This window comes from Nannobrachium achirus, assembly GCF_963921795.1.
Source record: "Nannobrachium achirus genome assembly, chromosome: 6".
NCBI classification, from domain to species: domain Eukaryota; kingdom Metazoa; phylum Chordata; class Actinopteri; order Myctophiformes; family Myctophidae; genus Nannobrachium; species Nannobrachium achirus.
The window spans coordinates 31,534,549-31,557,123 of record NC_137815.1 but is presented as its reverse complement, the minus strand read 5'-3'; the positions used below and the strand labels follow the sequence as shown (position 1 = coordinate 31,557,123).

The 22,575-nt window shown below is 40.7% G+C and overlaps 3 protein-coding genes across 3 annotated transcripts; 2 read left to right on the top strand and 1 right to left on the bottom strand.

The window, feature by feature from the left end:
- Positions 1-1,472: 1,472 nt before the first annotated feature.
- On the top strand, positions 1,473-8,504 carry rab44 (RAB44, member RAS oncogene family). Its single transcript, XM_080728672.1, has 9 exons — positions 1,473-1,702; positions 2,671-2,735; positions 3,671-3,759; positions 4,495-4,617; positions 4,740-4,821; positions 5,480-5,594; positions 6,085-6,183; positions 8,125-8,201; positions 8,293-8,504. The coding sequence occupies exons 1-9, from the start codon at positions 1,577-1,579 to the stop codon at positions 8,378-8,380; spliced, it is 864 nt and encodes a 287-aa protein (XP_080584798.1). The 5' UTR covers positions 1,473-1,576; the 3' UTR covers positions 8,381-8,504.
- Positions 8,505-11,898: 3,394 nt separating this feature from the next.
- trub2 (TruB pseudouridine (psi) synthase family member 2) lies at positions 11,899-18,348 on the bottom strand. The gene is made up of 8 exons (XM_080728670.1): positions 18,224-18,348; positions 17,316-17,456; positions 16,514-16,588; positions 14,994-15,055; positions 14,799-14,880; positions 14,272-14,344; positions 13,735-13,871; positions 11,899-12,481 (listed from the first exon to the last, which is right to left on the bottom strand). Exons 1-8 carry the CDS (start codon positions 18,339-18,341, stop codon positions 12,168-12,170), a joined length of 1,002 nt encoding a protein of 333 aa, XP_080584796.1. The 5' UTR covers positions 18,342-18,348; the 3' UTR covers positions 11,899-12,167.
- A 441-nt stretch (positions 18,349-18,789) lies between these two features.
- Positions 18,790-22,160, top strand: hdhd3 (haloacid dehalogenase-like hydrolase domain containing 3). The gene is made up of 3 exons (XM_080728674.1): positions 18,790-18,903; positions 19,555-19,892; positions 21,129-22,160. The coding sequence occupies exons 2-3, from the start codon at positions 19,560-19,562 to the stop codon at positions 21,519-21,521; spliced, it is 726 nt and encodes a 241-aa protein (XP_080584800.1). The 5' UTR covers positions 18,790-18,903; positions 19,555-19,559; the 3' UTR covers positions 21,522-22,160.
- The last annotated feature ends 415 nt before the right edge of the window (positions 22,161-22,575 follow it).

The following is a 22,575-nucleotide window of genomic DNA, read 5'->3' as shown; positions in this document are numbered from 1 at the left end:
TGAAGGGGAGCTGAACGTGATATCTGAGCTGATACATAATACCAGTAACAATACTGATAACATGGAAGTGACTTTAATAGGAAGTGACAGCCAGCCACATGATATTAATACATCTCACAATGAACCAATGGACACCCCTGTAGAGGTGGAGCCACTTGACAACACAAATGATGATGTTGAGAAGTCGTCGATAGGCACAGTAAGAGATAGTGAAGAAACACAAGATGACAAATCCAAAACTGATAATATCAATATGGACTCAACTTTAAGAAACTTAATGGGTGAACAAGATGAAGACGTGACAGAGACCACACTCAGGGTAAAGAGGGAAGCAATGGAGAGATTAGAGATGATCGATGAGGCCAATGCATCCAATGATGAGATCAAAGAATCAAACACGGAGGACTTCAGTGACACTCATAGGAGAAGGAAGATGGGCTCTTCTCGCAAAATCACAAGATTCTCACCAAAAGAAGAAAAACCATTAGACGATGTAATAGCAGTTCAAGAGCAAGAGGTTACGAGAGCTGAGCTATCTGTCCAGAAGGAGATCAGCAGAGCATCTCAAGGTAGTGATGAGAATACACTTGTTGACCCTGAAAAACTAAAACAACTGCAGCCTGATGTGGAAGGCAAATATGACAACTCTGAGGAGCAGAGACAGACACCTCGTGAAGCCGCGAAGTCCCATGAAGAAGACTATGATAAAGATTCCACTGACACTGCTGAACATGTATCTGAACAAAGCTGGGTATCTAAGTCAGATGCATCAGATGCACACGAAGGGATACTGGACCAACATGATAAAAACCAAAATGATGAAGATCCACAAATAAAATCCACAGGGAAAAGGAGAAAGATGGGTTCCAGTCGAAAGCTTCAACCTAAAAAAGAAATCAGTGACCAAGGTGCAACAATGAAGTTTGACACAACAGATTTTTATGTGACAAATCAGTCACATGATATTAATACATCTCACAATGAACCAAAAGACGCCGTTGTAGAGGGGGAGCCACTTGACAACACAAATGATGATGTTGAGAAGTCATCGATAAACACAGTAAGAAATAGTGAAGAAACAAAAGACGACAAGCCCAAAACTGACAGCAGAAATGTGGGCTCAACTCTCGGAAACCTACTGGGAGAACAAGATGAAGACGTGACAGAGACCACACTCAAGGTAAAGAGGGATGTTTTGGAGAGATTAGAGGTTATCGATGAGGCCAACGCATCCAATGATGAGATCAAAGAATCAAATACAGAAGACATGATTGACACTCATAGGAGAAGGAAGATGGGCTCTTCTCGCAATCGCAAAACCACAAGATTTGCACAAAAAGAAAAATCACTAGAAGACGTAATAGAGGTTCAGGAGCAAGAGGTTACAAGAGCTGGTCTGTCTGTCCAGGAGATCAGCAGAGCATCTCAAGGTAGTGATGAGAATGCACGTTTTAGCCCTGAACAACAAACGCAATTGCAGGTTGATGCGGAACATAAATATGATGAAATAAGCGAAGACAATCCTGTCAGTGGCGGTGAACTAATAGCTAGAGACCATCACTTAAGTCCAATTCATATGCCTTCAAATTCCACCTCTTCGCCATTAAATACACCATCATTTCAAAAAAGGAGAAGAAAAATGGGGTCTAACCGCAAGTCACGAGGACAACAGCAACATGGAGGCCCGACAAACGGAGACGAGGTAAGAAGCAAAGATGGGTACTTTTTTTGTTGATGTATGTATCATTTTCTTGAAAAAAAAGTGTGTGTGTGTGTGTGTGTGTGCGTGTGTGTGTGTGTGTGTGTGTGTGTGTGTGTGTGTGTGTGTGTGTGTGTGTGTGTGTGTGTGTGTGTGTGCATGTGTGTGACAATTCACACCACTTATGGGAACTTGCAGATCCAACTACCATTTCCCCCACATGAAAGAGGAACTTAAAAATACACTCTTTGATCTATTCCTTTTTTTTTTTACTTTGTTAGAGGTTTGGAGAGAGTTGCAATAATGTAACTCCAAATATTGGCAAGATATATACAGTACTTGCACTGTTGATTAAAAGAATATATCCTGAAACAATCTTCTCATTGACTTACTGTGCACCACACAGTGTATCAGGTCTCAAAGTCACTATTTTAGCATACAAACGAATGCAAACAAAGCAGTTCCTGGACATTACAAATACAATACAAAACTTTAAATTTTTAAGAAATACAAATGTCAACTTTCTGTTGATTTGACTATTTCGAACCGGACGTTAACATTTTTATGTAAAATAAATGCTGTCATGTTTCCAGTTTTGTAATGTTATTGATTGTCAGAATCCACTTTGTTTGCATTGGTTTGTAAGCTGCCAGAGTGGCTTTGAGACCTGTTTTACATGCAATAGGCCTATGCTAAGGCGGCAGGGAGAACAATTTGCATGATCAATTTCTGACCAATGGAGCAACTATTGTTTAGAAATCTCCAATATATTGAAAGATATCTCAACAATATTTGGAGTAACATCATGGCAAGGCAACTACAAAAGCCAAACCTCTACCACAGTGTAATTCTCTCAGCCTGCATCATACATAAATAACCATTTAGGATCTTATCTTCAAAAGCATGCACAGCAGACATTTATATCATACTCTCAAGTTTTAATGAAACTGTCAATATTTCCCTTTTTATAGGTTCTCAGTTCAGGTGATGAAACTGTGGAGAGATCCTCGTCCAACAGTAACAGACTACACTCTAGGTATGGAGCATCGCTTTGGTATGTCAGCATTGCAGTGGTGTAAAGAAACATTTACTCAATTACTGTACTTTTTGAAAACTTGTGAAATGGTACATTATGCATAAAGAGTACTTTAAGTGTTTTTTTTTTTTTTATACCTAGTTTTGTTCTTTTACTCAAGTACATTTTGAATTCTTGACTTGTTAGGGCACAGTTCCAGACCAGTTCCAGGCCTGGTTCCAGACCCTTGATTCGCTAGCCACGCCCCTTTAAGAATATGAAATGTCAATTCAGGCTGAGTGTCAGGCTAGCACAGTCACACTGCACTTCGCGAATTCTGCCAATGTTTTTCAATGGGAATGGAGCGGTTTGTGGCCATTTGAGTTTTTTTGCAACAAAAGAAAACACTCCATTCCCATTGAAATGCATTGGCAGAATTATATATATATATATATATATATATATATATATATATATATATATATATAGGGTGTGGTCATTTTCGGCCTGATAGAGAATTTCACACAGTTCTTAAGTTGTTCCTTGGGGCTGGATTTAAAACGCTTGAGCATCAAAGTCAGGGTCATTTGAGGTGAAGACCGTGAGAACCCTATATCTGGCTCCCACTGGTGGTGATAATATGCAACTACACAAATGAGGATTTTTACCAAATATGACAATATCATAAGTTAAAACTGTCCTATCACCTTAGGCCTTACATGCACGTTAATTCAACTAGATTAAGATATGTATAGACATATATTTTTATGAAGTGTACATTATTTGCAAAATCTAAGATTAAACCATGATAAATAAATAAAACACAAAGTGCAAAACAAATATCCATTAATCAAATCACAGAGTTCTCGAGGGGAGTGATTTATTGCAAGATGTCGCTTTTGTATAACATTCTTTTCCATATGAGTGATTTGTTTTCTATATCATGTCTTCCACAGTCAAGAGGCATCTGGTCGAGTGTCTGATATTCAACACCAAAGCCCAGGGGGACTGCAGGCTCACGACAAAGAACAGGGACGTTACATGGGTAAACATGGACATTAAATACTGAGTTGACAAGGCAACCTGTGAAAGAGAAATGCTGAGAGGGAATATTACACATCCTTTTGACAATACCATGATGTTGTGACAATGGTTTCCAACAATAGTATGGTACGGTAGTGGAAAAAAAGAGAGCTTGATTTACACTTTGTTGCCTGTCAGTTTTGAACTTGCCCACTTGCACACCGAAAACAGCTGATCTACAAGCTCACAGCTCCTTGCATCGCAGCGCGTCATGAGCTTGTAGATCGTCTATTTCCGGTTACCAAGTAGGCTGTTCAGCAAGCTTACAATAGTTTTGGATTTTTCTTTATAGTTTAGTTTTTGTTAGTTTTGACAATAGTTTTAATTCATTTTAGGACGGGTTTGCTAGTTTTTATTCCTTATTTATTTTTGTGACAACCCTTATAGTGTTATTTTTAGTTTTTTTTTACGTACTTTGGGTTAAGTACGTAAAATTGTGTAATACAAACTCAACAAAAGATACCATTTAAAATGTTTAAAATATTCAGTTACTTCAGAAGTTTGTTTAATTTACTTTTGTAAACACACAATACAGTTTCAGTTAGTTATCATTTTTCTTCTTTTTTTTTATTATACGGTAGTTTTCATTTAGTCCACTTAACGAAAATGTTTTTGTTATTTCGTCACTTTCCGTTAACTATAATAACCTTGCTATGCAGGCGTTGTACTTACAGTCATGTGCTTCCCATTTTTGCAGGTAATTCAAAGGAATGTGGCAAATATAACGTGGTGATAGTTGGAAACAGCTATGTGGGCAAAACCTCCTACGTAAAAAGGGTTAAAGATGACAAGTTTTCTCCAGATTTTGGCGCCACTATTGGTAAGTGTCAACTCCTCTGATAATCTCACAGGCATGCCATTAATAAACAATCAGCTCTTTTTATAATGTGCAATAATTTTGTTCCTTTGTCTTTTTTTTTGTTGTTTTGTATTAATGTGTAGGCATTGATACATGCAAGCATTCTGTGACAGTGAATGGGAAAACAGCGGTGCTGGAGCTCTGGGATACTGCAGGCCAGGAAAGGTAGGCCTAAAAGAGTTGTGTTTCGGGTTAAATGGTAAATGTCATTTATATAGTGCTTTTTATCAAAGGCGCTTTACTTAGATTGTAATCACCCATTCACACATACATTCAGGCACCAATCTGCATATCGGGAGAAATTAGGGGTTCAGATTTCAGAGTCTTGCTCAAGGACACTTCGACACTAGATCTGCTATTTTCAGGTCACATTACCCTGTCATCATATAGTATTTAGGCTAGCTATTGGTTCATGCTAACGTTAACAGTTATGATTAAAATGCTTTAAACACAATCAAAAGTTTAGGCTTCCTTATAGATCTGCTTTTGCATGTTACAAAACCTGTTGACACACATATTTGACCTTGGCCTAAAAAAGAACATGGGACTTCTGATTTGAGAGGATTTTCCCATGACCTGGTTAGTGTATAAAACAACTTAACATGTTTGCCTGTTAAACAAGTCGTTGTTTTGTTAGTACACTTTAAACTGAGGGTGATTCATATGGAAAAGCATCCTCTTGGACTGACACTATATTCAGTCCTCCACGCCAGCAAGCCATCATATAATGCGTCTTTAGCAACAACAGCTATACATTTGAGCAGCAGCACACAGTAAACAACACCTTGTCTGTGGTTTCATTGTTGACCGTTGTCCTCCAAAGGTTTCGTAGCATTACCAGACAGACGTTCCACAGAGCCCAGGCCTTCCTGCTGGTGTACGACGTCACCTCCTCACAGAGCTTCCGTGACGTCTCCTACTGGATCGGCTGTATTCAGGTATGCATTTCATTATTACATTACACGCCATTAAGAAAACATGCAAATATAGACGAGAAATGCAATGTCTCACAAACATACTAATGCACTATGAAAAGACAAATGGCCAAGACAGCCCATATCTGTGTGGCTGGTTCTACAGAAAGGGATCTCCATGTATGGGCATAAAAGGGTATGATGTCAAATGTCATAGACATCATAGGACTTTCACTTAACGAATAACTGAGTAAGCATGTTTGGGCTCACAGCATACAGTATACAGTACATGGATCTCCATATATGGGTAACAGGGGTCTCCATATGGGTAACTGGTCCGATATACATCACTGGCCAAATGGCCCTGAGGCATCTTACTAGCCAGCTTAGAACACTGTACCTACTTTAAAGCTGGTGTCTCTATTTTGGGCTTGTAATTATGGGCAAGTATTTTGAAATAACCCCTATTTTTGGGCTTAAGTGAAATGAACACTGAGTGGTTGTCATGTTGCAGGAGGGGGCGACAGAGGATGTGACCATCATGCTTCTAGGGAACAAGATCGACTGTGCCAAACGAGAGGTTCACTCTCATGAAGGGAAGGCCCTCGCACAGGTACAATATGACACCATTTTTCATCAGTGGTAAAAAAAGTACTCACATTGTTTTACTTAAGTAAAAGTATTGATACTGTAATGTAGAAGTCCAGAATTCAAAATGTACTTGAGTCAAAATACATAAGTATTGGTATCAAAAAAGTTTTCAAATGTAAAAATCCTTTGAAAATGGTAGATCTACAAGCTCACAATGCGACTTGTATGTGAGATTGTAGATCGGCTATTTTCAAATGGCTGAAATGTATATAGGGCTGAGGTGGGTCATGTATGTTTTGTAATAATAAACAAAATCTACAAAGTAACTAAAGTTTTCAAAAGATTGCACTGGAGTAAAAGTACAATATTTGCCTCTGAGATAGGGTGCCCTCACACCAAAATACCTATGAGAGTGGAATCCGCGTTCCACCAATGCATTTCAACGAGAGTGAAGCGGTTTCATGCCAGCAGAGGATTTCTGCAAAAAATCCCTTCTCATTGAAATGCATTGGCGGAACGTGGATTCCACTCTCATAGGTATTTTGGTGTGAGGGCACCCATATAGCGGAAAAGAAGTAAAAACACTGAAAATTGGAAATACTCAAGTAAAGTAAAAACAATACCTCATAATTGTACCTAAGGACAGTACTTGAATAAATGTACTTAGTTACTTTACACCACTTATTACTAGGGATGGAGCCCGAAAACCGGGTCCATTGCAAACCCGGTTCTGAATTTATCGAGACCCGAGTATCAATAAGCTTTTTCTTGTCGAGCCTGTTATCGGTAAGCGTCATAACGTCACGTCTGGACGGGAGGTAGGCTACATTGCGTCATTGATAGTTGTGTGCTTTGCAAGTGCGTGCCGTGGAACAATGGTTGAACTCGTGAAACACTAAAAAGTTTGGTTACATTTTAGAAAAGACAAGGGGAGAGCTAAATGCAATAGGCTATATGCAGCACCATTACATGCTCGGGAGGGAACATTTCGACAATGCGGAGGCACTAATTGTCCATAGTGCATCACATAAGACCCACCGAAGTGCAATAACTTTGAATGTCTGCGACGACGACGAGTTGAAACAACGGCAGCGTCGGGCCGTCGGCTGTTTCAGAAGCGCGACAACCGTTCTCTTCCACCCAAAGTATGTGGTGCTTGAAAATATGAATGATTCCATTGATAATAAATCCGTTTGGGACAGTCAAAATCCCCGCCGCAGTATCGCTCCGTCCAAATGAATCTGTATAGCGTCGCCAGCGTGACAGCCGTGACTTCTTCTCAGTCTACCGAAAATAGCAGATCTACAAGCTCACAACGCGGTGCGAGCAGACGCCGTGTGAGCTTGTCGATTGTGTATTTTTTTGTTGCGTGACACCGTCGTACTATGCGTTATAAATTACACTTTTAAAGAGACAGTACACATTTAGTTTCTTCAAATATTTTCCAAAAATAAAAAGGTTACTTGCCTTCTGTCTGTTAAGTTAAAGTAGCCTACTGTATTTGAAGGCACTAGTCAAATGTAGTGCAAATATATATTTTTGTTGTTGCTTAAAACAAACAAAAAGATAATGGAAAAAAATAGATAGGCTTATGCATTACTGTAAAAAGAAAAGAAGAAAAAACATGGAAATGTTAGCCTATATAGTTTATATACCATACAATTTATAGTATAATTTTACAGTAGGCTAGTATTAATAACTTATTAATAGTACTGTAAAACTATACTATATACATATAATATATATAATATATTTAAAAAAACTTCAGAATTGATAGTGTCTCATGTCTTTCCACAAAATAACAGAAAATGCTCAATAGTGGGCTTGATAAAAGCCCGGCTCGATAAGCATGATCGATAAGGTGCTCATTATCAATAAAAATTAACGAGCTCCATCCCTACTTATTACGCTGCTGAATACTACTGTTACCTAATGTTATGGTTTTCGACCCATGCCCTCACAGGAATACAACATAGAATTTGTGGAATGCAGTGCCGCCACTGGTGAAAATGTGACCCAGTCTATGGAAACCATAGCAAGGTATTTTGCCCAGTCCTGTCATTTTGTCTCATTGTGTCCCATTACTTGTAATTTCTCAACTAATTAAGTGTTGTTGTTGTTCTTTTGCCAGGATGTTGATTAAAAAACATGCCTACCAAGAGGAAGGCCTGGTTTTGCGCAATGAGCCTCAAAAGAAGAAGTCATCAGGATGCTGTTGACCATGTTAATCTCAGAATGGACATTATGGTTGGGCCTTGTATATAAGAACCATTATATTAAATTAAAATCACGTGTATACAACTACCAGGGGCGTCACACCAAATTCTGGGCCCTGGTTACAAGGATTCACTGCGGGCCCCCCATGAATGTTAACTATTGAAAAATAGCAGATATACAAGCTCACAGCGCGGCACCGAGTGCCGCGCTGTGAGCTTGTAGTTCTGCTATTTTTGAAAAATCGTGAAAATGTGTGCAAGAAACCTATGTCAAGGACCCCCAAGATGATATGTATTTGGCCACGGACCCCGATCTCAAAATATTTAGTTCCAGGGACCCCCCAGAAGCAAAATTTGAGTTAGAAATGTTCGCTTAAAAAATACATATATTCAAAGATTTTCACAACTTTTCTAAAATAGCAGATCTACAAGCTCGCAGCGCGGCACTCGGTGCCGCGCTGTGAGCTTGTATATCTGCTATTTTTCAATAGATAAAGTTATTAGGGCCCCTCCACCTTGGGCCCCAGTAACTCAGTCCCACTTTCCTACCCCTTGTGACGCCCCTGACAACTACTGTAATTTATTTGAAGTAATAAGAATGTTGTGTAATCAGAATGAGGGTATCCAACATAATTATGTTTAGTTTTGGTCTTTGTTTCATTGTATTAAAATGAAAAAGTATTGTTATATATGTATATACTGTAAATCATGTTTTCTTTTTTATGTTCTTTCTTTCTTTCCTTTAATGAGCGAACCTGGGGCTCTGGTGAGGGGGGTTAAGATTAAGACGCGGCTTGGGTTGTTTTTTACAACCACAGGACCTCCAGATAAGAGGAAGAGACTGTTACTATTTCCAGTCAAGAGTACATGACTATATTAATGACTACTGATAGACAATCTATGTACTGAAAAAGATACACTTCTGCAAGTTATTGTGGGACTTTGTCTGAACAGTTTGTTTGTCCATGCATTGTGATATAATGTAATGTCTCTTCCCTTGAAAAGCTTTTAGGGGCAAAGGTGTTTGCAATTTAAGCTGCCCTCAAGAACATAAATCACATCGATATATTTCATCAGGTGAACATTTTTTTTTTAAATATAATTTTACAGGTTCTGGATCAAATTAATCTTGAAAATCAAAATGTCAATATATGACTGGAGTTAGATTTTGATAGGTCATCAATCAATATTGGTGTAACACTGATTCTCACCGTAATAAAATATACAAGTTCAACAATGTCGATTTTGTTTTCTCCATTGTGACAGTTCTATGCATTCTCATGACTTGTTTTCCAATTATTTTGTACAAGTGAGAATTAATTGCATGACTTTGTGCACATTAATTCCTTTATTTGTGTTATTACTTTGGATGATAATTTTGGCACCTTTTTGGTCCATGTTTCAACATTAAGCTGATGATAAAATAGACTTTTTTTTACATCGGTTTCCTCCCAAAATGTAAAAATTGTTTCATAACCCTGTGTAGTACACTACTGTGTGGTTTGAAAAAAAAGAAAAAAATCAAACCTCGGTTCGAAGTGGAGCGGTGAATTTGAGCAGTTCCAGGTCTATGTTTTTGATTCTATGTGTTCTAAATCTATGAAGTCTGTCCTACATCTATAATGCAGTGATGTGGGAGAAGCAGAGGCAGTCTATAAGGTCTTCCCAGACTTCCACTTCAGAGACTCCAATGTCAAAACAGTCTTCCTTTCCACAGGCCGCAGAGAAGAGAGAAACAAGTTTCTCATTAGAGTAGACAATAAACCACAATACACTGGCATTGCAACGGTTAACATTCCAGGAAGAGAAGGTGAATATGTAGAGAAATATGACATACACACCAAATATGAAAGAAGGCCAAAAGATATGGAAGACATTTGCTTGGCCCAGTTTTTCAAAATGTACAACCCTGCTTGGAAAGGCCCAGGAGACAAACAGCATTCTCAAGGAATTCCACCATCACATGCCAATCCTAAAGACAAGCTAAATTTCTTCATCACTTCCCATGAAGGAATATCTCACAAACCCCTTCCACCAATTATCGAACTGACACAAGTACATCCAGATGAACCACCGTACATGAGGAAGAGGACCAAACCTATTGTTATGAGAATGCACAAGTTCAACAAAAGCAAGCATACACAGTCATACTGGTTCTCAGAGCTGCTCCTATATAAGCCATACAGACAACCCTTTGGCCTAGTTTTTATAGACCTGGTCGCTTGTTTCACTCACAGAATCTGGCAACCGGACCCCCGGAGAGTCTGCAAACAAGTGAGTGTGCGTTTGTGTAGTGTGTGTGTGTGTGTGTGTGTGTGTGTGTGTGTGTGTGTGTGTGTGTGTGTGTGTGTGTGTGTGTGTCATGCTGTTGTGTGTGTGTGTGTGTGTGTGTGTGTGTGTGTGTGTGTGTGTGTGTGTGTGTGTGTGGGGGGGGGGGGGGGGGGTGCGTGTGTGGGTCATGCTGTTGTGTGTGTGTGTGTGTGTGTTCATGCTGTTGTGTGTGTGTGTGTGTGTGTGTGTGTGTGTGTGTGTGTGTGTGTGTGTGTGTGTGTGTCATGCTGTTGTGTGTGTGTGTGTGTGTGTGTGTGTGTGTGTGTGTGTGTGTGTGTGTGTGTGTGTGTGTGTGTGTGTGTGTGTGTGTGTGTGTGTGTGTGTGTGTGTGTGTGTGGGGGTGCGTGTGTGGGTCATGCTGTTGTGTGTGTGTGTGTGTGTGTGTGTGTGTTTCTCTGTGTGTGTGTGTGTGTGTGTGTGTGTGTATGTGTGTGTGTGTGTGTGTGTGTGTGTGTGTGTGTGTGTGTGTGTGTGTGTGTGTGTGTCATGCTGTTGTGTGTGTGTGTGTGTGTGTGTGTGTGTGTGTGTGTGTGTGGGGGGGGGTGCGTGTGTGGGTCATGCTGTTGTGTGTGTGTGTGTGTGTGTTCATGCTGTTGTGTGTGTGTGTGTGTGTGTGTGTGTGTGTGTGTGTGTGTGTGTGTGTGTGTGTGTCATGCTGTTGTGTGTGTGTGTGTGTGTGTGTGTGTGTGTGTGTGTGTGTGTGTGTGTGTGGGGGTGCGTGTGTGGGTCATGCTGTTGTGTGTGTGTGTGTGTGTGTGTGTGTGTGTGTGTTTCTGTGTGTGTGTGTGTGTATGTGTGTGTGTGTGTGTGTGTGTGTGTGTGTGTGTGTGTGTGTGTGTGTGTGTGTGTGTGTGTGTGTGTGTGTGTGTGCCTGGCCTGCTCAACAGCTGCTCAACAGCGCCCCTCCTTTAACATGTGTGGGAGTGTGGTCGGTACAGGTACTGTCAGGCTGACAGGCTACGGACATAGCCAGCCAGCCACCCACCCACCCACCCACAGACATACCTGTCTATTGGGAGCGTCACCGCTCCAACAATACAGTAGTGGTCTATGGTCTGGTCTTATACAAGTATAGAACATCGTGCTGCTGGGGCCCTTTACTTTGTATAGATTTAGACAGACTCAGCTGAGTGACGTTTTCACAAGATTCCTTTTTATATACCGTATAAAGAAATGTAATTGAGGGCTGCTGCAATTTAAATTCCCATGCTTGTGGGCACCATTAAATGGACAGGTACAAAGACAAGACAGTCACAGCTGAAAGGTCCGTTTCAGAATTATCTTCATAGATAAAAAACAAAAACAAATGTATAACTGAAAAGAAAAACATGGTTCAGAAACCATCATCAGCGTCACACGGACACACATGTTAATTCCACAGTCAGAGGTGAAACGCATTGTTTTTTGTTTTAGTTTTTGCCCTCCCGTGCAGTGCTGGATGTCTGTTTGCTTTACTGCTTTACTCACAACCGTGCATTTCAGTCTGTTGACTGGAGGCGTCTGGTTTCACCGTGTTCAGTTCTGTATTTGGGCCCATTTGGGCCTGCTGTTTTTTATGATTTCTAATATGCTTCTTGGCGGAGTGGTGATGTTTGATAGCGAGCTCCACGTCTGAAGCGCTCCACTGGTTACGGATCAGAGCGTCTTGGAGGGTGAAGGGACCGTCTCTGGTGCGCCGCACTCCCTTACACACTGCGTTGCTGCGAAGCTCCAGCCCGATCTCGTGCACAATTCTGCACAGGTACTTCTGTGTTTCGTTGATACACTGGACCTCTGCAAAAACAAGCATGAAGTACAGTAAATGGACTGCTTAGTGCTTATGAGAACAATTTTACTTTGTTCATGACTTTTCTCCATAGCATGTTAGTTAGTTCCCCCCACACATTTTTAACAATGAATTTTCAAAACTTTTCCAAAGTATTTCACCCCATTTCCAGCCATATAGCAATCATTATGGTGCAATAATGAGACTTAAAAGTACAACTCCTCCCTAAATCACTTCTAGGCTCATTTTCCTACTTATATTGATCCAAAAAGCCTGTCCAATGGGGTCTATTAGGCAGAAATGCCCCTGTTGTCCAGTTTCCCCAGCAGAACCCAGCAGCTCTCATAACAGGGAGTGGAGCCTATAAGCCTATCGCTTTTACACTATTTGTTGTGGTCAAAAGTGTTTTTATTTTTCACGAATGTGGTACTAGTTGTCATTACAAACACATCCATGCCATTGTTGTCCCATCACACTCTGCTAAACAGATGTTATGCTTTTATGTGTTTTGCCAAGTCCCGGAAAAGATGCACTGTGATTGGCCAGTACAGTGACTTTGATCGGCACCGAATGTTCACCCCAAAACATAATTTATGAGATTGTAGTGGCTTGTGTGGGACAACCAAGGCATGGATGTGTTGTAATGACAACTAGTAACACATTCATGAAAAAGAAAATCACTTTTGACCACAACAAATAGTGTAATAGCGATAGGCTTATAGGCTCCACTCTATGCTATGGCAGCTGCTGGGGAAACAGGGGCATTTCTGCCTAATAGACCCCATGGACAGTAATTTGGGATCAATATAAATAGGAAAATGAGCCTAGAAGTGATTTAGGGAGGAGTTGTCCTTTAACAGTGTGCTATCAATTCACCGAGACGTGACAAAAAGAAGAGATCTACAAGCTAGCAATGTATCACACATAGCACTGCATTTTACCATGTTACATCTTTCACATATAATGTGTCTTTCACAAAAACAATGTATTTTGTTGCTGTCGGGCAGCTTGTCTCCATAACTTCGGGTTATCTCCATAACTTTGATCATACAACAGCGTCACACAAAAGTATCAAATGTAGAAGATCTGCAAGCTCAAAACGTGGCGCAAAGTGACGCATTTCGAGCTTGTAGATCTGTTAGTTTTGCTACTTTTGAATTTGAAGGCCTGGAAAACTGTTTTTCTAATTTCAAAATATTTCCAGGATTTTCATGACCGTGGGAACCCTGGAATGTATATGGCCTTTACTGAATGTAATTACCCAAGGTGAAGTGGGGTGGTTGGAAGCGGATGCAGCGCAAGCCTGTTAAAATGGGGGCAGATTTCCCCTCAGGACCCAGTGAGCCTTGCACCGCCATTTCATAGGCCTCCTGTGACTGCATGTCGACATTCGAATACCTGTGAGGGGAAAACAAACTATTTAATGCATTTCCACTTTAGAGTGTGTGGTGTTCATCATTATACATCCGACTGTCAGTTTTATATTCCAAATAGAAAAAGCTGGAAATTAGGAACCAACGTGTTTCCAAGTAAGGCTGCAACTATCGGTTATTTTCTTAGTGATCATTCTAATCGATGACTTTTTAAATGCATAGTGCACTGTGAGCTTGTAGAACTGATATTTTCGGACATTTTCACCTACAGTGACAAGCCCAAAATAGAGATAGATCATTAATCGCTTACTTTCTTAAATTATCCGTCATCACTTATCTTTTCTAATCGATTAGTTTCGATTAACTGTTTCAGCCCTGTTTTAAAGTAATGAATGAAGTAATGTATCTGTTAGGTGTGGACATACATTAACAAGGCCTTTTGATTGGCTCCCTGCAACATGGCCAACACTCTCTCCAGCTTGTCCTGAGTGATGTGATCTGTAGGACACATCAACAAATCAAGGTGCGTTAGGTTAGGTACAGTGAATGCTAGAACACTGCCATTCACTGGGACAGGACCCATTGTGGGGTCGTGGACACATTGGTCGGTCCAAATGAAATGCTGCAATTTCTTGCAACTGGTTGCATTTGTGTTGCGACACGTTGCATTGGTGTGGAAGGGCTTTAGTCTTCACTGGTGATTAATGTTTATTTTGTCTTAAACGTCAAAAGTGTGATTATGGGGAAAATGTATAGGTGGATGGATGTACTCTAACCACATTTAAATCATAAACCAATGAGGATGTTATAAAAACATATATTGCATTTTATTAATGCTATTATCTATAAATACCACATTATGTTTCAGGTCCTTTTAAATAGTCATAGTGTTTATGATATGGTTTCCAAATGAAGTGTTCATGATCGGTTTCAAATGTAAAAACCACCGCACCATATGTGGATCTCTCCCAGACACGTCCAGTGTCGCAGAAATTGTCAGTTGCAGTCCCAAATTCACCCTCCAGTGTGTAGTCCTGAAACCACAATTAAAACATTGAATTAAAAACAAAACAACAGTCTCATAGTGTACATTGTACGTACTAAGTTGAATTGTGTCTTTTGAAGGCTGTGGAAATGAATTCTTTACCCTTGTGACGCGTGACTTGTAGAGCTCATTCAGAGCCTTGTTGCCGTTTCCAACTCCGAGAACTAAGATGAGATGAGATATTATTAGTATTACTATAGATCCCCAGAGAGGGAATTTCTGGTGTCATAACAGCAACAGCAGTAAGTAATTAATCAAACAAACACAGGAGTCACAGGTAAAAGTAAGAGTCAAGAACAAACCAAGATAAATACAAATCACACCCAGTGTGAAGTGACTGAGTGCTGGTGCTTTTTACGAGTTCATTTCATTAAGAGAAGCTTGGCCAATGTGACCCTAGGCGTACAAACAGACACGGGACAAACAGACAAAACCAGATGTAGGATTGGTTACTGCTCCAAAATATGGAAAAAATATGGCATCAAGGGTATTATTGGGAAGGCCCTAAAATGATGCCCTTGAGCGTGGGGTATTATTTTGGATTAAAACTGATTCCGGTTTGGTAGTTCCAGCCAAATTGTAGTCCGTCTGATGACTACAACATGACGTAGGTTGTTACCGCTTCCGAGTCCCGACCAGATCAGAAACCCCAAAATGCTACTGATCCCAGGCAAGTCAAGGCCTGAAAAGGTTGAGAACCACTGATCTAAGCCACTGCTTCTCAACGCCAGGCAGAAACGGGGACCACCAGTCACAGTGGTCCAAAATGTCCATACTTCACGGTCTGCATATTTGGGCATAACAGTCAACGACATCATAGATTCCATATATGGACAGGGATATAGTAGACCTGACTTGCCATATTTGGACGTGGACGATTCAGGATTCTATTTTTGGGCATGGAAGAAGTGTCATGAGTCGTGACTTCGTCACCATGACACCAGCAAGCTGTCTGTATAAAGACAGTCTCAGTGCAGATTCAGTCAAGTTCCACTTCCACCTTCATGGTATATAGACGGTACACCTCGAGATCTAAGACCTCCTACCGCTTCCACTGGTCTATGATGAAAGCTACAGGTAATTCAGTGTAGAATCAATCACGTAGTAGGCCATTTTGGTGAATGTTCCCCACAGAATAGGGATGCTGGGGTTGCTGGTAAATATAGGACTGTCCCACCCATAAGCACATTTTTTATATACATAAGATCATAAAACCTGATACAGCACTTTTTTTTAATATAAAACTTTAATATAAAAGTAAAATTTACTATAGGATAGTAAGGATACAGATCTAGTGTAGATCTTAATTCAAATAGTAAAATCAACAAGTAGTTAACATTTGTTTGGTTTTTATTTTTCTATGCGGTGTCAAGTTTTGTATTAAATATATTGGCAGAATCAGTTTTTTATTTTTGCAATTGTGCTAAAAGAATGCATTTGAGACCCGTTTTACTGCAGAATGCAAGTCAATGACGTGACTATTGTGTGGAATATATTTCGTATAAATAAACGTGTAATCTGTTGAGTATCTATTGAAGATAGTCACACCAATATTTGCAATACATTACAAGTTACATGACCCAAACCACTCCCAAAGTGTGTGCCAAACTGTAAAACCTCACCAAGAACTCCAGAGGAGAATACATCCAGGCGATGTCCTACTCCAACTTGGATATTCCGGAATTCCGGTCCGCTCACTGCAACAGAGCCACAGCAGAGAGGCACTGTCTTTGAATACATTGTATTCGTTCAATTACTGTGGGTCAGGTTTACATAAATAAGCTCAATGATACCACATCTAGCCGCAAATTGCAACACTAGATTTTTTTTTTATCGGTTGAATCTAGGGTTGCAATACCTCCCATAGGCAGCCAATGCATCAATAGTTTTTTGCTATCTGATTGTATAAAACAGCGTCAAACTCACCGATATTGGGGCTGTATGGAAAGCTTGGAGTGTCCTCTTTCTATCTGCAAAGTGTTTGTTTCATAAAACCCACCTTAGACATGTTATGAGCAACTTTCTATCAAGACGGTGGATTTTTATGAAACAAACACTTTGCAGATAGAAAGATAATCCTTCAAGCTTTCCATACAGCCCCAATATTGGTGAGTTTGATGTCGTTTAATACAATCAGATAGCAAAAAAAAAAAAAAAAACGCTTCGATGCATTGGCTGTTTATGGGAGGTATTGCAACCCTAGATTCAACCGATTTAAAAAAAATCTAGTGTTGCAATTTGCGGCTAATACCACATCTATGGCAACGCAGAAGTGACAAGAGAAAGGTAATTTGAGTTTCAGAATATCGAAAATCCAATTCAGATTGATGCTAATGAGGGAAAATGATAATAAGCTGCTAAGAAAGAAGATATAAATGCTAAATAACCAACACAGTGCTTCGTCATTAAATGAGAATAACGTACCTAAGGAGTGTTTGGCCAGTGCAGGCACAGAGCTGACAGAGATGGTGAGTTCCTTGGATGCGTTTCCAATAACTGCAGTTATTGGTTCTGTCAAGAACTTCACCAGTTGTGGAGAAGGCTGCGAGGGTTTCGAATTCACACCTGCGAACACAACAAAGCGGTTGCCCAAGTTAAGTCTCAAATAATTATCAAAGCAATATGGTGCAATACTTGTAAGTTTATTACAATTTAGTTTTAACTTTTAATCCAGAGTGATTTAGGACAACACAAGGTAATAAATCAAATTAATATAATAGACTTTATTGCCATAGCACAAGTGCACAGGAATTCTTGGAGCACAGCTTCCAGGGTCAGCATTTAAAAAGACATTATGGTCCAGAAAGACAAGATAAAAACATACATCCTACATTATATCCTACCATACACAATAATAAAAAGGTACTTTTGTACTTTTACAGTCTAAACTAAAAACAGTGCAAATAATAATGCACAAAGTGCAATTAATCTGTCATGATTCAGTTCATCTGTCATAGAAATAGTAGTCTAGGATCATAGGTGAACCAAGAACCCATCATCAGTCTAGTACAGTGGTTCTCAAAGTGGATTTCAGGGGCTCTCTAGGTTCCTTTATGGGGGTCTAAATTGACCTCTTACTACAAGTCTGTAACCTTGACAGTGCACAAAATGGAACCAAATGGACCAGTTAGGTTCCAACAGTTGGTTCCATTTTGTCCAAGGCTGAGATGAGAACTACATTGGATGCCAGGTCAACAATGAACAATGAATAACAACTTATTTGACGGATCAAGGCAGATGATACAGTCAGACAAATGGATAGAAGGAGTTGAGGACACACACAGCTCCATCATACATTAATATCTTCTTCTGGAATGGATTAAAAGTCTCACCTTTGAGCAGGTTGGTCTCTATGGTGTCTCGGACAAGGCTCCAGTGAACACCAGGAGGTTTGTAAACACAAAACAACCCCTCCAAGCGACGAAACGCTCTGATGGCTGGCGTTGCCATGGTGATACAACACCTATATGCACACACACCACCGTGCAGTGCCTACTGTTAACTAAACAATACCAATTAAATGAAGGTTTAAATATAAATCAGTCAGCCCTCTGCTCTGTTCATGTTTTCATCTTCGCACGTGTGTACTGCGCATGCGTATAACCATACCAACGTGCAACTAGACCATGATGAGCACCACTGCGCCCCCTGCTGGAGTGGAGCTGTTAGCTTTTTAGCATGCAACTAGCAGTTTTCTTTTTCTATTGATAATAATAGCTAAACACTGAACTAAAATTAGCGAATGAGACCGCTGCAAAAAGCCAATCTTTACAGCCGTTTATTTATGCGTTTGCTGGACATGCTTGCGCAGGACAGTCAACAACGTGACGTGATGACTTGAACCTGTCACTATCACAGAGGTCACAGCAGACAGTGTGCATGTTGTGTTGACAGACAGCGAACTTGCAGAATGTTGTTTTGAAATGGGGATGAATGGCGGTCCTTTACTGACTGAACATTTAAAAGTATGAATAACGAACGTGTTCTGTGAATCAAGGAAAGACAGCGTCAGGTCAGTGCATAATTATGACTATTGTGACAGTAGTCTGTCGGTCCTTGATCATTGTAATGTGTACACTAAAGGGTATCAGGACAGGTGGGCATAGGGACTGGGAGTCGGGACAACTGGGCACTAGGGCCATGTGGGCACCGGTGGGCACGTGGACGATTGGGCACTTAAGGGTTGAGATAACTGGGCACCGGAATAACTGGGCACTAGGACGAGTGGGCAGTGGGCACATGAATTAGGATTCGAGTCCACAAGTGGTTTTAACTTTACATATTATGCTACTTTGAATGGTAAAATACCAAAAAGAATTAAGGATACCAAAACAATAACAGGTCTACACTAAAAAATGATAGAAAAAAACATATATTTTTAGATCAAAACGAGTAGCCTAGTTAACAAAATGGAGTTTAAAAAGTAGCCCCAAAAGAGAACTAATCACACCATTGAAAGTAACCTCACAAGATGGCCCCACCCATCCATTGAACATAAGGGATGGGGGCATAGGATGGGGGCCGCCATGGTATTTTGGTACACTTCCTTGATTCAAAATGTATTATAGAGATTTGTTAACATTTTTGTTTATTTTTTCATTGTTGCTTTGACAGATTCACAGTAGATTTAAATAGTTTTGTCTGTTTTATCTTGTCCATGCAGGTGTCATGAAGCGGGGTCTGTTGCAGTGGGTGCTGTGGGATGTGAAAGACACCCTGTTGAAAGTGCGCACATCTGTGGGAGAGCAGTACTGTAACGAGGCAAAGAGGATGGGTCTGAGCCTCCACCCTGTGGAGGTGGAGGCCGCCTTCCGACAGGCCTATCGTCACTATTCCAGCCGGTACCCAAACTATGGCGTCGCTCAGGGCCTGAACGGTCACGTGTGGTGGACGAGAGTGGTGCAGGACACCTTCTCTCGGTGCAGGGTGGAGGATCCAGCCCTGCTGAATACAATGTCCCACAACCTTTACAATAACTTCTGCAATGGAGCGAACTGGGAGGTAAATCACACACTATCACAGGTTTCACATTAGGGGCGGCAGTGGCTCAGGCCAGGGTAGAGCGGCCAGATGGGAACCGCGAGGTTCCCAGTTCGATCCCTGGCTCCCCCAAAGTTTCTGTCGAAGTGTCCTTGAGCAAGACTCTGAACCCCTAATTGCTCCTGATGTGCAGGTTGGTGTCTTGCCTGGTTTCCTCCATCGGTATGTGAATGGGTGAATGTAATGCAGACTCTGAGTCCAAGTAAAGTGCTTTGGATAAAAAGCGTTATATAAATGCACCGTTTTAAATCAGTCAGTCATATACCGTTAAGTGAATCTAAATAGAAACAGAAAATCACACCAGACATGACATAAAGAATGAAGACTGTGGTGTGGTGTCAGTGCCTTATACTGAAGCAGATCATTGTTCAACAATAAAGCGAAAAAGCTCTGCTTTAACTAGTTCACAGCCAAATCGCCTTCCATCGCCATTTTGAGGAAGCCCAGCCAGCCAGATCGCCAAACGTCGCCTTGGGGATCATTATCTGATTTTTTTGGTATTTTTTTGACATTTTTTGAGCTATAAATGACCATTCTAGGTTCATATAAGATTAAGCTACAAAAATGCGCTGGAAATGACATCATCGATGACGTAACCCGGAAGTCGTTCGGCCATAACAAAGCATGGGCCTTTCCATAGCATTGAAAGCTGACGTTTTTCTTATCAAACTTTACCATATGTAGACGGATTTTCATTCGGAAAAAAATGGCAGGCTGACAGAGTGGTCACTCAGGATCAAAAACGAGTGTATATGGAGTGTGCACGACGTGCACTCGCTCCAGGATGGCTCCCGTTCGGCGGACCGGGAGCCATAATGGCTGCTCCATAGGAAGCCATTATGGTCCACAATGCTGTACAGGCTGCACAGCAGACTGCAAGACCTTATCGTTGGGCACACTCTAGTGGATAGTACGTGTACTACATTCTGCAATTACATTATCCCTGCTGGGATCGGCTACTGATAACTTGGAAATTAATAATATTCCTGGCAGTATAGGCGCACAAGCATATTGTAAATGGCTGGGAGAGAGTTTTTAATTAATAATATTAAGGGATAAGGATGTCAGGCATTATGTTATGGTTTTAATACAGTACATTGTTTCAGACATTGATTGGTGCCATGGGCCAGTGACTGAAGATGTTTTCAATTAGAAAAATGTAAATCATATTTTTTTGGTTTGTTTTTGTTTTCCTAGGTATTTCCAGACTCTAAGAAGGCTCTAGAGAGATGCTCATCTCTTGGACTGAAACTGGGCGTAGTGTCCAATTTTGACAACCGCCTAGAAGGGATACTACAGTCCTGCGGCCTGCTGTCTCACTTCAGCTTCATAATAACATCTGAGAAAGCGGGCGTTGCAAAACCCAACCCGGCCATCTTTGAGCAGGCACTGCAGCAGTGTGGCTCACCAGCAACTCACGTAGCTCATATCGGTGACCACTATGTCTACGACTACCTCACCTCTCGGTCCCTGGGCCTCCACGGGTACCTGTTGGACAGACACAACCAGCACCAGCACCCAGATGTTCCCCCGCAGCACCGCCTCAGCTCCCTAGATGAGCTGCCGTCACGACTTCAACAGCTGGACTGATGCAAAGGTTTCATAGACTGATTTGAGTGTACAATCACTTACTTTTACTATTTTACTAGTTCTCAAATTCTGCACGACCCTACTGACCTGATGTGTTCTGGCCGGGACAGACCTAAAATGTATGGTAATTAGTCAGGACAGGCGGGGCCTCCGTCTAAAAAAAACACTATATATTTTCTTTAAATAATAAAACATCTGTTCTCTCCGTTTTTGTGTTTATCAATCATGAAGTCGGCGCTGACTGGCATTTCACTTTTACTCTGTGATAAGAGTTCTGCCCGAACCCGACCCAACCTTTTCGGGCTGGGCCTAAAATGTATGCTAATTAGCCTGGCCGGGACGAGCCTTAATTTTCAGGCCCGTTGAGAACTTAAGGCAAAGAACATGTTATTTCCTGAATGAAATATATATTATTTTTTGAGTGGACTTAATGTTGAACACTACTGAATAGAACAGAAACCAGATTTTTCTGTCAACCTTCAGGAGCAAAACAAATAAGTAGCTGTTTTACCAGTCTGTGTGTGGTAAAGAAAAAAAGGTTTTTGACCAATCGGCAAGAGGAAATATGACAATAGTTTTTTGTGTTTTATCAATATTATTAATCACATGAATCCTAGGATCCATATCTGGTTCGAACAAGTGGTGAAAATAGCTCAATGCATTGCATTTTTGGCCAAACGACTTGGTGTAGAGGGCAAAAAAAGAGCAGACCAAGTATGGAGCCCTGCCCTGGGGACCCTAGTCAACAAAGTATACAATTATGTCAAACATGCAATAAATGAACTGAAATGATTTACATGACATTGATATTAACTGTATTGTTCAATAATATACAGTATCCCGTCTAAATAAACAAATAAAGTAAAGTACATACAATTTGAGTCAAGGTTCTTGCTGTGTAACCTAACCACCTAAGCCCTATTTTCAAAGTCTATATTGTAGTTAACTAATATTGAATTAGTTTAAATTCAGGGAATGAAGCCTGGGCTGGGAGCTAGCCACATTAAATGAAAACACAAATGAACATGGCTTCTGTCACACAAGTTTAAAAAGA

What these genes read in the sequence shown, in the direction of transcription:
- rab44 (XM_080728672.1), top strand. Translation starts at nt 1,577, where the DNA reads ATGCCTTCAAATTCCACCTCTTCGCCATTAAATACACCATCATTTCAA. An exon ending in AGAACAGGGACGTTACATGG is followed by an intron (nt 3,760 to 4,494) that starts GTAAACATGGAC and finishes CCATTTTTGCAG; the next exon opens with GTAATTCAAAGGAATGTGGC. An exon ending in AAGGGAAGGCCCTCGCACAG is followed by an intron (nt 6,184 to 8,124) that starts GTACAATATGAC and finishes ATGCCCTCACAG; the next exon opens with GAATACAACATAGAATTTGT.
- trub2 (XM_080728670.1), bottom strand. Translation starts at nt 18,341, where the DNA reads ATGGCAACGCCAGCCATCAGAGCGTTTCGTCGCTTGGAGGGGTTGTTT. An exon ending in AGAGACCAACCTGCTCAAAG is followed by an intron (nt 17,457 to 18,223) that starts GTGAGACTTTTA and finishes TTGTGTTCGCAG; the next exon opens with GTGTGAATTCGAAACCCTCG. An exon ending in ACCACCCCACTTCACCTTGG is followed by an intron (nt 12,482 to 13,734) that starts GTAATTACATTC and finishes TTGTTTTTGCAG; the next exon opens with AGGTCCAGTGTATCAACGAA.
- hdhd3 (XM_080728674.1), top strand. Translation starts at nt 19,560, where the DNA reads ATGAAGCGGGGTCTGTTGCAGTGGGTGCTGTGGGATGTGAAAGACACC. An exon ending in GCAATGGAGCGAACTGGGAG is followed by an intron (nt 19,893 to 21,128) that starts GTAAATCACACA and finishes TTGTTTTCCTAG; the next exon opens with GTATTTCCAGACTCTAAGAA.